This window comes from Zophobas morio, unplaced genomic scaffold (assembly GCF_036711695.1).
Source record: "Zophobas morio isolate AGI-343-1 ecotype UQ-CSIRO unplaced genomic scaffold, CSIRO_AGI_Zmor_V1 ptg000023l, whole genome shotgun sequence".
Taxonomy (NCBI): Eukaryota; Metazoa; Arthropoda; class Insecta; order Coleoptera; family Tenebrionidae; genus Zophobas; species Zophobas morio.
In genome coordinates, this window is record NW_026972128.1 from 5,204,754 (window position 1) to 5,218,415 (window position 13,662).

The following is a 13,662-nucleotide window of genomic DNA, read 5'->3' on the forward strand; positions in this document are numbered from 1 at the left end:
TCCATTTAAAACGTTCAAAATGACGCTTTCGCACGCTGATTAAGATTGCGGTAGTAAAGTTAGCATTTATTTGTATGGAAAGAAATTTTACACGATGTAATTTGAAAATGTCGTAAATTTGAGTGTCGAGTATAAAACCCAATTGCAGATAAAGAGAGAAATATAAACTAAGGACGATTTAGCCGGTCATTAAGATAACGATGTTCTTAAAAACTGATAAATGTAAACTTTGTTGATTCCAAGTCGAACACCTACGCGGACTTAATGGCGTTTAATTTAAGCATCTCTCCGAACATTAATTCCAATTTCATTTCGAAATTAGTTTGCAACTTACCCCATCAGGATTATGCTTATAAGGTGGCCCGGTCCCGCAAAATTCCACTAGAACGTCTTGCAACTTCTTAGTGGAATCTGGAAATGAAAGGCGGATCAGTTATACTGGAATTGCTGAACATTGTGGATTATCAAAAAAGATTAAGCTTAAGTCGATGTTCTTTGTCAGATCTTCAAAAAACATCCATACATTTATTGCATTATTAATATTTAGAAGATGGTTGATTAACCTATCAGCAATTTTATCAAAGCAGTAGTTAAATTTCGCCACTGCTGTTTTGTTTGTTAAAGGATGTGAATTACAAAGACAACTTGGATTGCTAATAATTCTGAATACGTCTCATGATGCGATTTACTTATTATTTAGGTATACTTAAAATGTATTTATCATTTGCTGCTCTTTTATCGATATCACTTTGCCCCCGGTGTCTCTTTCTTCTTTCTTTTCACAAACGAATCAGTTTGCACAGCCTACTTAAGGGTTTAACTATCTCTCGAATTTGTTTGATGTCTTAGTTAAACCACAGAGTGTTGTAGTTAATTGAGAGAAGATTACTAACTACACTTGAAACCTTGCATCACAGGCATTAATTAGATAAGGGATCAAAAAATTAAAATTTATCGCTGCGACTTACACTTCAGTTAACAGAACTCGAATATAACTCTCTCACTGGTTGATGCCAAGTGTTCAATTGTTGGATTAAACTGCATTACATTAAGTGGAAAATTGACAATTTTATTCAGACAAAGTAAAAACCAGTTGTTCATTTAAAATGATATAAATTCTTTAAGCAAGTTGACAATAAAAAAATATAAAAGTGTTAAATTTTATTAAGAAATAATGCTACAAAATATGTTGAAAATGTCCACTCTTATTTTCTAATTCATTCTGTAGTTCTTCTAAGTTATTAAATTTCTGTATAAATACTTGATTTTTAAAATGATAAATAGCGAAAAATCTAATGGCGTAAAATCAGAGGAACGTGGTGGACATTCTGTGGTTAAACTCCAGACTCACACAACTGTTATAAATAACCCAAAGTTAAGCCTGTTGTGTGTGCTGTTGCTCCATCCTGTGGGCGGTAACCTAAAGGCAGCTCTTAATTCCATTGGTGTACCAATTGTTGCAAAAATTCTTGTCTGTATAGTTTGCCAGCTATAGAGTCTTGAAAATATACAAGTCCATAGATCCTTCTTCGCGAAAATGCTAACTATAGTCCAACCTTCTGGGAATATGACAGGTCTCAAGAAAACCATGTGGGTTTTCAGTATTACAAAGTTTTGCGAATCAGCATAACCAGATAGTGAAACCAATCTTCATCTCTAAGGAATGTTAAATGCAATATTGTGACATCACTGAAGTTATTTTCAAAAGCGATTATAATATTGTATGAATGCATGTGTAACCTCGTTTTAATATTTTGTGGTTCACCAGTTCTCAGGTATAATTTTGGCAGAGATGTTAGAGGTCTTTGCTCAAGTTGTTCTCTCAAATGATCAAAAATCTTATATGAAAGTGGACCTCTTGGTGTTGATTTACCTTTACCTACGCTATCAATTCCCACGAATGTATTAATTACTTGATTTAATAAAGAAGCCTCTAGAATTTTAATTTCTGAAAACCTTGCAACGTAGCCGTCTCTACAAACTTGCACTGAGTAGATCCATTCACCATTTTGAAACCGTCCATTACAATATACAATATATTATGTCATGTTCCAAAAAACAGATCATTGCTATTTCTAAAACATAACTTTAGTAACTTGGAATATTTTAATTCCAGGTACACAAATTACTCTTTGAATTGTTGTAAGGTCAGCAGTTTAGTCTAAAGTTATTTAGACAGGACTTCCCTCGCAGTTGGAGTCAAACACTCAAACAAATTGTGATAAAAATTTAAATAGCGTTAACCAAGCTAGATTTTGAGGTGACGCCATCAAAATTTTTGGTGGGAATGGCCACCCTGAAAAATTTCGCAAAACCACTTTAAAAAATATTAATTTAACTAATGATCGTTACTTTATTAAATAACCATTCACTATTGACACATGATGTACAAATTAGCAAAAAAAAAGAAGACAAATAAACGCAGAATTAAATTTAATTTAACAAAATAAAACAATAAAGGAGGCTGTTGTTGTAAACAGTGTTTTTCATCATTTGATTATAAGTTTGGCAATTAATAAACGTTTTCACGCGAAAACAATGCCGTAAACTCTTACAGACGTCTCTCAAATTGTCGCTCTGTTTCTGTTATTTTGTTAAATTTAATTTAATTCTGCGTTTATTTCTCTTCTTTTTTTTTTGCTAATTTATACATCCTGTGTCAATAGTGAATGGTTCTTTAATAAAATAACGATCCCTAGTTAAATTAATAATTTTTAAGGTGGCTGGTTTTTTTTGCCGATCAGTGTATAAAATTTGGTAATAATCGGTCCAGAAGTTTCGGTGATTACATCTGTATAATAAAAATCGACACAGACAGACGGCAGTGGGCAGACAGACAGGCAGACGGAAGCGATACCTCTATTTTATCATACTCTACGAGTCATAAAACGTCGAGAAAACATGAAAAAACCAATTCCTCGGATAGACCCTATTATAATGCTGTAAAGTAAAAACTGTTTGATTTGTAATCGATAGTGATAAAAGTCACAAAAACTCGATAAAACAACGAAACAAGTTTGCTTTAAGACAAAAATAATAAAAACGAAGAGTCAAATGTTATAATCACTCTGACCGATGACATATTAATTACAGATCTAAAAGTGCTCATTATCACTAGGAAGTGGCAAATCGGGAACATTAATTTCACAAGGTACGGAATGTACGAAACCTTTATTAAACCCCTCTACGAATATATTATTTAAAAAATAATTCTTTATAAAAACACGATTTACTCCTACGGCAACAAAAATCTATCAACGGTTAACAAAATTAGTGAAAGTTTAGAAGATTTAAGTTGTGTCATGTGGACCCTCCGAAGTTGGAACGAGGCTTGGAGTTAACGGTCTATGACACGTATTGAAAATTTATAAATCCGGACACTTTTCTCGGATACGGTCTCTCCCATTAACAATCTGTCAAGTTATTTAGCCAGAACTTCCTACGAGTCTGAAGCACAAGTAATACATACATTTTGCAATAAAATTTATTTCACACTGTTTTGAGAGTGTACAACTAATCTAATGGAGAAAATGATGATAATGATAATAATATCATTAATATTGTCTCACGTCAGCATAATTATACTTTTGTGTAAAACAGAAACAAAATGTACTCGTATTTAACCAGTATGGTTTACAAAAGCAGTCATTAACCTTATAACCGTTAAATGTAATTACCGGCATTATTACCGAAAATTAGAACTGTGACACCATTCAAACAAATACAAAGAACTAAAGTTTAAAATTAAGCTCGTAATACGTATATAAGGATTACTCTTAGCCTTATAACTAAAGACGAATTCAGTTAAACATGATCGAAACATTTTTCATAATGATTAATATGAAAAAAATATATTAAAAATGATGGATGTTAACGAAAACCTATCATCTCCTCAGAAATAGTGAACCCGTTTACGGAACAGTTTGTTATTAGTGTCTGCAACTCTGACAGTGTTGAATATTTTTGTGAAAACCCTATAATGTCGGGCGATATTTTTAATTTCTGCTCTAGCTAGCCATCACATTTACATCAGTAGTCACGTCATGGCTAACCAGGGGCAGAAATTTAAAAAACGCCCGGTAATAATTTTGGTTCCTGTAACTTCTGTGATAAAAATTGTTGTCCATCTGTTACAAGTGATAATCAAGATTTTTTATATAAAAATTCTGTGATCGTGATGTATCAAAGACTATGGAGAAAATAAGCTAAATGTTTTCGGCAGAAATAATCACCGCCTTTTACTAAAAAATTGCAAGGATTTGGTATGTGTACTAGTTTGGTCACAGTTTTTTACGTTAATAGTGGAGTAGCCCATAGTCCAAAAGTGGGATAGTTATTATTCATAATATTTTCTTATGATGTCGTTTAGTACATAACTGTTAAATCTACATCTATGCGGAACACGTAAAACTTCTTAGTATCATTTATACATACAAAGACTGCATAAACTTGCAACGAAATATGCATAAATTTCTAAAATTTAAGAGCACCGCCGACGCGGTGCGCCACGCCACCCCCCTCCCCCATCGTTACCCAAGAAAATCATCTGAGACGACCTTCCTGCGCCTGAATGACGGCTTTTCCATTCAGAGCTCCCCATTATAATACCCAACTATAAATATCTCCACAAAAGGCAAACACAATTACTAGCTTGTTTGAATTGCAACCGGAAGGAGTATACATCAATTTCCGATATCGCATTCGAGGTGGTCGTTATAAAACGGCATCTCCTCCCGTATTTTTACGTAAGTTAGGTTAGGCCATCTAATTAATTCCAGAGAGGTCTCTCGACTCACCATCACCAATACAAACAGCGAATTCGTGGCCGCCATGTTTACGGCCATAATTATGCTTCTCGACCACCGCAAATATTTAGACTCACTTCATATAATGCAACGCTACATCAAATTTACAAAATAGGCATTGATCAGGGGCTCTTGTGTATACATTGTGTGTGCTGGTATGGCGAGACGTGTCAATAAATTAACAAGCTATATGGGGCCTTCGGGGCTTAATTAGTATGGATCAAGCTGAAAATATTTGCTGCGGAGTAGGTAATGTGGTTAGTGCAAGATTAGGGGCAAGGGGGGAGGCTCTCTGGATATTACGAGATAACGGTGCTTTTTCCTCGGGTTTTTCGAAATTTCAGGGGTTTGAAATTATTTAAACAGAACGCCGAATATGATACCAAAACACCAGAAATCACGAAAACTCTTTCGCTGTCTTAAAGAAAATGGAATCTGCGAATTTAATTTTTTGGTGGTACCTTCGATAACTTAAAAATCAAAATATATATGGGCTGATATATGTATATACTACAGGTAAAGAAACATGCTATGCGTGTGTTTCAAAGGAGTTTCTCGTAACAAAATTTGTGATGACATCATCAACTTTTTGGTAGAGACAAATAGACCAATTTGGATAAATACTATGTAATACTAATAAGTACCGCACTGTACTTACTGCGGTAACCCGTGTTTATGTAATCAATAAAATAATTGTTTCATTCATGAATTCTTTTGCAGACACGTTGTAAGCAAATCTGCACTGCTAAACCACATATATAAATAGTTCTATAATATCAAGTTTTTGGAGGGGATAGGCAAAAAATGTGGATTCGCAATTTCCAATTTACCATGTTTACCGCAACCTTCAAACGTTTTCAAAGTTTCGATTTCTTTACAATTGTTAGCAGGAAACTGAGATCCAACGACGAAATTAAATGCATAGGTTTATACGTTAATTCTTCCCGCTTTCAAGGGTCTTGAATTTGAATTAGTGAAAGATCGTTACAATACATTTTGTTGGGTTAAGGGTAAAACCTCAACTGTCGAATTATCTTAAAAGCTATTACGTTGTAGCACTTTTTCTTCCAAACGTCATTAAAAAGAACACACTCCGAAAATAATAAAAAATTAATCAGTTTAAAACTCGGCGAAACGTGCCACCAAAAATTTTACGCTAAGTGCTCCGCCCAATTTACATTTCTAACGACATCGCTAATGACAGCTGTGAAACTAATGGCGAAATAAAACCAGTTATTACTTAACATTTTACACGCCCCATTAAACTTAGATGCAAATACTAACTCTTCGTGTTTATATCGATGGATGTTATAAAAGTAAATAACATTATCTGGAAAACGCGAGCAAAAACAGTGGGAGCAGCTTTTCCCCGAGTTATTATCCCAGTGAGAATAAAAATTACATACCCAAACAAGCATGTTTGTGAATACGCCCAATAACCTCATTACCTTAATTGGATTATTTGTCCATCACTTATTACACGAAGTCTCGTTGTTTCCATACGTGACTCGCAAAAATTCGACTCGTTTTGGTGGATGCGCTGGGATACCTCCCACGGTTAAATCGCTGACGTCATTCAGAGCATCGCTAGTTGCCTTTGGCCGCATACATAAACAAATTCTAAAATGGCGGTTCCCAAAGTGTGGCAAACCCCGTGAAAAATGTCTCTACAAAATATTTCGAAATGTAAATAAAAGCGTCCAATTAACTTAACAAGTTTCTTGTATATCCGGGAACATAATTACATAAACATGACTACTCTTCCACCTCTCGGAATATAAACGAAAACATTAGCACTTTTAAAGATAAAATTAATTGCAAAGGAGAACAATATTATTGCGATGTACGTGCTCGTTTTTCAGAAACTACCCTTTCAATCTGGGCTCTGTATTTGATACACACACAATTTATCTATTTATTTTAACGATTAAAGTGCCCCAGTGTAGAAACAAAATATTCTAGAACAAACCAAATGGACGTAATCTAATACCTAAACTATTTAGTTATCTTAAATAGCTATTTAATATTTTACATAATTATATAAATAACTGAATCAAAATTAATATTCCAAGATTCACAGATGGTATTCACATAAACACTACTGGTGATCTTCCTAAACATTTATTCTGACTCAAATGAGAATAAAATGTTAAATGACGTCTACTGTTCAATCTATAGTTTTTCAATTGCAGAAAAGTAATGCGACGAAATTCCTGAGTTGGTGACGGTATCGGTTTGGGTTTAGCCGATATCTTAGTGGGGGTTGTGGGGTACGTCAGTCTGAAACAGTATTGCGTAACGGCGATAGCACAAAAATTTTAGTGAGACTTGAAAATTGGGAAATTCGAGGGATTTTTTGTATACTTTTGTTTTACATTGTATTTATAAAAATTTATAAAAAAATGTTTAAGAATGGCGGATGTAAACTTCGAAAGTTTTAACCCCTCCGTCGATGACGTGGTAGTTGGCTGTAGCGGAATTTTATCATTTAACTCTGGCAACACTGGCGAAATGAACTCCAATGGGACTCATGAGCGGTCGCCACAGAATACTCCAGCTAGAATTAACGAAAACATTCGACTTTTGTTGCTGGACCACAGCTATAAATCTGAATACAAAAAACTAAACAGTCAAAATCTTCCAACGGCCCCCATGGAGGCGGCTTCTCGCTGGACGGGGCTGCTTGCGATCTTTGGGAGGCGGCGACGCTGAAACCGGGTGAGTACGCCGAAAACTGGCGGCACTTATAGGTTCATGTCGGCGTTAGGCTTATCGCCGGCTCAAATCTCTAAATTGGCACTTTTATAGCGGTTTACGGCCCGCCAAAATTTACTTCGTATAGTAGTTGTCGTACAGCTGATGCTCAGTAAGTAGCAGTTAAATCAAAGTAAGAGCGTCCAATGATCAAAACTTAGTAGACTGGTGTCATCTATCAAGTAGGAGATAATTTTGAAGAATTTTCTTTGAATCTTTTCCAACTCTTCAATGTGTGTAGGTTTAATTAAGATGTTAATATTCTAAGCTAGACCTAACAAGAGAGGTAAATAAAACAATTAATAAGACGAATTTTTGGCTTTCGATAGATAAACCTTACATTTTATTTAGAGATACGTTTAGAAATATGGTGTCTAAAATGACAAGTTTGGTCGAAAATGACACTACAGATCTTTAAAAATTTCCAAACGATTAAAGTTCAATTGGATAATTACGATTAACAATGAGTTCTTTCTTGAAATATGCAGCAACAAAATATTTCACCTACTCTTTTTAAATATATTGTTACGTGGTACGGACGAATAAAATTGGCGTGGGTAAAACTCAACAATTTAATAGTTAGTTAACTATCACAGCGATCATAAAATAATTCCGGCGTAACTTCTCTTGACACAACTAGCTGAATAATCCGTTCCCCAAAGGTTGACTCTATTTAATCAGCACGCGGTCCTTCTCGAAACGCTACGTCAGCGCTTCTAGACTCCTCCGGAACCCCCATTCGCGACTTCCGTTTCCAGGCGTTTCTTTAGCGCTCCGTCGCTCAGTTGCATTGAGGATGAATTATCATCGGCGTAAGATCAGAGAGTTCACGACGGCCATAGGCGTCGTACCGGGGCGGCGTAAGGGTGTATTACGTAACAATATATAATCGATTATGCCTTTATTTTGCATTCATAGATTTATAAAAAGCTGTGGACAAAATTCCGAAAGATACAATACACCAAATTAGAATATTTCACAGTTACAGACGGACTGCGACAAGGAGGAGTATTAAGGCCGGTGCTATTTACAGTATTTATGGATAACATTATAAAAGAATGCAACAACAGAATATAAGACTCCGAAGAACGCAAACGGCATCCAGATTTTTTGGAGTGAAATTTTATAATATTTTGCCTACCGACATTAAATCACTGCCCCAAAAGCTGTTTCAAAATAAAGTTAAACAACATCTATTCAACGGTGCATTTTATGACACTGATGAATACCTTCAGTATTTCCTTCAGTTGCAATAATTGTCGTGCATGATTGACCATTGCTTTATTGTAAGTTGATATGTGTTCTGCTATGTTTTGTTAACTTGACTTGTGTAAGACTATATTGTTAAAGCACCAATAAAGATTATTATTATTATTATTATTATTATTATTATTAACAAAGAAACAAGCAATTTTTTGTGGAGTAAAAAAACTTACATAAGATGGAGATATTAGAATGTGCGTTTGCACACGATATGACAATTACCTAAACGTATAGAATAAAATTTTAAAGGAATAAGGTAGCTATAGAAACAACTATAAATAAAACCAAAAATAATGACTGATGTGAGTCATGGGTTACAACAGAAAACATGAGGAAAAAAATACAAACAGTTGAAAAGAAATATTTAAGAAGAATACAGGGACTAAGCACAAAAGATAGAGTACGTAACGATAAAATAAAAGACGATCTAAATGTGAAACCGATAACGACATTCAAAGAAAAGATACAATTAAATTGGTTACAACGAATGGTTCCAAAAGGACCAGTGAAAAGAGTATGGCAAGCAAGAACAATGAACAAGAAAAAACGAGGTGGGCGACGAGGTACTTGGAGCTAAACGATTAAGAAAATAATAGAAAAGAAATCTGTCACCCTACGGCAGGCTCATGGCAAGAGATAACAAAAAATAGAAGAACTTTGAGCACCAAGTGTGACGATGATTGCTGATTTATGTCCGCTTGCAACAATTTCTTCCTGATTTTATTTTAAGATAAAGCTTCAGCTCATCAGAAAAGATTAGCTCCTAGCTGGATATCACATCAATCATTTTTAATAAAAATAATATACAATAATGGTCCTACGTTCGAACCTTGCGGTACATCGGAACCGGGTACAAAAGTTTTGTATACGAAATTGCGACATTTAACAAGCAATTTTTTTCCCTCATTGTCATAAGTTAGTAACGATTGACTAAGCCAAACTACTGGAGCTTATTTAATAAGATAAAGTAATATGTCCAATCAAGGGCACGGGGGGCTGGTGCCGGTGGACACAAGGGTACGTGCCCCCCTAAATTACAACGTCTACAAACACAGTGGGCATAGCAAAATATTAATTTTTTTAAAAATTGACCTGAAATTTGTGTCATAATTATCAAAAGTATTTTTTTTAACTCGCTCCATTTATACAAAATCTTCTAAATATGTTGTGTATTGGATATATGATATGTTGCTGCGGCGCTGATAAAAGCAGAGATCAAATCATGACTCATTTAGACGTTGTGTATACAAAGTTGCCATAGAAACCGTGCGTCTAGTCGTTGTATTTGTCTGGAATCGGGTCCTGCTCGAATAGTGACCACTAGCAGTAACACAGTTGCGGAATTTCCTTTGATTTTAAAATGAAAATAATGAATTCAGTTGAATATTTAATAAAAAATCGTTCTTTGTCTTTCGACGGTAAAATTTTAAGGGAAGCCACCCCCGATTTATTAAAAAAAAAAGTATTCATGACAAAAAGAGAGACTTTCATAGATATTTTAATCGACATAACAAGTAGGGTGAATTTTTGTGGATGTATGGTTGTGAAAAAATAATAAGTGATCTTGTTTTGTGTGTCTCTTCAGTAATGATTTAAAACCAAAGGTATGTGGACTAGTACTTTTTACTTTTATTGAATGTATTTTTGTATTTATTTCCCTCACACAATTTCGTCTATTAATTGGTAATAACAGGCTGTTTTATGTCTTCATATTTAACTCATCAATCAAATTGTGTCCCACTATTTCAAAAGGTCACGAGCCGCCACTGATCAAAGGGCTTGCAAAATTTATGTAGATAACATCTACTGGATAGTTATGATCAGCTACTTCAGAGAATAATTGGAAAAAAGTAGTGAAATTAGTAAATGTAGATTTTTCCTGAACAAAGCAACTCAAAAGGTGTTATAATTGAATAGATTATTATGTATAGTTTTCGAAATTTCATTCTACCCTATAAAATTTTATTGGCAATAATTAGACGAACAGTAGTACAATAGCAAGAGATAGATATTTACAACTTAACGTTGTTGCGTGTCGTTAATCCCCAGATGTTAGAAAGCAGAATAATCCAGATTCGGACAGGGACCATCGTCACGAACGAAAATGACCATTACTTTATGGGTACAACTACCTGCTAAATGTCCTACAAATTCGAGTGAACTGGTGTAAACTATAAATATTTCTTACCATTGTACTACTGTCCCTGTCGTTATTGTCAATAAAATTTTATAGGGTAGAATGAAATTTCCAACACTATATATTATAGACTCAAAGGCTTTTGCAGAATTACATAACATGCATATAGGCTTGTTATTCTCTACGTAAAATGGGTCATACTTTTAAAAATTTGGTCTAAGGTTATTTAGACAGAATTTCCCTGGCCCCTGAAGTACAGTCCAACAAATCCCACTCCTTTAAAAATTATAAAATTGTATTTTTTTCTGATAACCTGTATAAATTAAAAATATATAGATAATCAGAGTCACAATTTAAGACCAAAGCCCACACATTATTCTCGTGCCGCTTATACTACCATGGAATATTATTATCCAATTTGGATTTTTTTTGCCAAAAATTTGTATGGCGAGGGTAAAATCTCAAAACCGTTTCATAAACCATAAGTATAGCTAAGAGTTAGCGACCGATTTACCATATATATTTTAGTACTCCTAGCTCTGCATATCTACAGAATAAGCCATTTTAGCAACTCATACCAGTCGGAATAAACAACCACCAAATTTACAAAGATTTACAAGTATTCATCACGAAATAAAACAAATATCCAACAAATATATACAAATTTTAATTATTCAAAAATATACATATAAAGTAAACTGGGCACTAACTCTGAGACTAGTTGAACAGTACATTGTTTTATCAAATTTAAATGACATTTACTAAAAAAAACTGAGGGTACAGCATAAAATTTTTGGTGGAGATGATCAGACTAATTTGGGCTAGTGTTTTACCATCTACACGATATTCCTAACGTATGTACACACAAGATTTGACAACAATCGGTTCAGTAGTTTGAAATAGTGTCTAATAAAAATCGACAGAGACAGACGACAGACAGATAACAGACGACAGAGCGGCGGAAACGAGAGGCCACTTTTTTGGTATTCTAGGGGTCATGAAACATCGAAAAAACATAAAAATAGCCATTTGTCGGATAAACCCTATGACAATATTTCCTTAGCTTACACTAGAGAAGTAAAATTGATGTAACCAATGTGTGTCATATATAGGGTTATTATAAATGTTTCTTACATCTTAGTGTTCATTTGATGTTTACTTGCCGAGCGTAAGCTAAGGAAGTATTGTAATAGGATCAATCGGGCGAATGGTTACTTTCATGCTTTCTCGACGCTTCATGACCTCTAGAGAACAAAAAAGTAGTCTGTCGTTTCCGTCTTTTTTTCTGCTCTGATGACCTTTCAAAAAAATCTATATTTAACAAAATAGGAGTAGTAAATATCAAGGTATTATATACTGCACTGAGTAGTTAAGAACACAGAACACAAGTTGGAAATAAAACATGCCTCGTCGCGCATCGCTGCTGATATTAAAGCCAAAAAGCTTCTATCAGGCGCGAAGAGACTAGAAAGAAATTACGTTCCTTGGTGATAGATGGCGAAGCTAACAAAAAGTTATGAAGTTAAATACGACCGGGGGTTGCCAACAAAATTCTTCCTAGAAGCGGATCTCTTGAACGAAGTTTGGGAACCACTGATCTAAAAATATCCATCAAATCTGAGTCCGCTTTCGCCTCGCCAGCTTATTACATATTAAACGGTGCCCGTTGTTCCTTAAACCCCGGCTGCCGCATAAAACACTCACTCCCATTCCACATCACCAAAGACACGGAAGTGGTAAATGCGAAACGATACCCGGACGTGCACTTCATAACAGACAGTCAATCAAAAAGTAAACATGTGTTTCCCTGTAGTGCGATAATGCTATTTGCCTCTCTCTACTTTCATCATTACCGCATAGATGGGTTATTAATAGAGCCCGCATCAGTTCATCTGTATTATTTACACGTAATAATGGTGCGTTAACTGAACGCTACCGCGTTATGGTTGCACGGAAGAGATAAGAATTAAATAATTGATAAAGGCTGCTGCAAACGAACGGCGCGATCGAAAACGAAATGTTTATCAACAGATGCTCCTGTGGTGCGGTAATTAAAACGTGCCTAATTAATTCATTGTGTCGAGTTGAATTTTGGCGCGCTAAATAGCAACGTCACTCCGCTGCAAGTTCACGCGGGTTCACCTTTCGTTGCGACACCTTGGGGTAGATATATTTATTTGGTGTTTCGGTTCGACAGAGCGTCTTAAATCTTCCCCGAAATAATCGAAAATGAATTCATTACGATTTGCCTCGACCACGCCATGTAGTAAATTTTGAATACGACAAATTCTTTCACGCCCGGAAGTCTTTCTGTTTCACACCCCAGTGACGCATCTGAAATATTGAACGCTATTCTCTTGTGCTTTTTCGGGCGATATGGGGCGACTACGTGTTCAAGAACGCAAGAATTATTGGTGCTGGAGGAATGTCTTTGCATTTAAAAGTACAAATAATACGCAGTGATTTTTTTTTAAATTTGTATGCATAAGGTTAATAAAAAGAGAGGAACCAATAAGTCGCAACTATAGAAGCATATTTAGAACGCGTCAATTTTACATACTTAATAAAACTTTCAGACAATTTCATGAAATTATTGGTGGAAATGATCAAACGAATTTTGTTTAAAGTTTTACTATCTGCACGGTAATCCTAAAGTACACCTAAAATTCACATTAAACTGTCCAGTAGTAACACTACACGTCT

The 13,662-nt window shown here is 34.9% G+C and overlaps 1 protein-coding gene across 2 annotated transcripts in view; it reads right to left on the reverse strand.

Moving 5' to 3' along the window:
- Positions 1–13,662, reverse strand: part of Dgk (Diacyl glycerol kinase) — a 218,231-nt gene that overhangs the window by 153,550 nt on the left and 51,019 nt on the right. For both annotated transcript variants that reach the window (XM_064062543.1, XM_064062542.1), the window contains exon 3: positions 335–411. In XM_064062543.1, the coding sequence (XP_063918613.1) occupies positions 335–411 (77 nt within the window). The remainder of the gene's footprint in view (positions 1–334; positions 412–13,662) is intronic.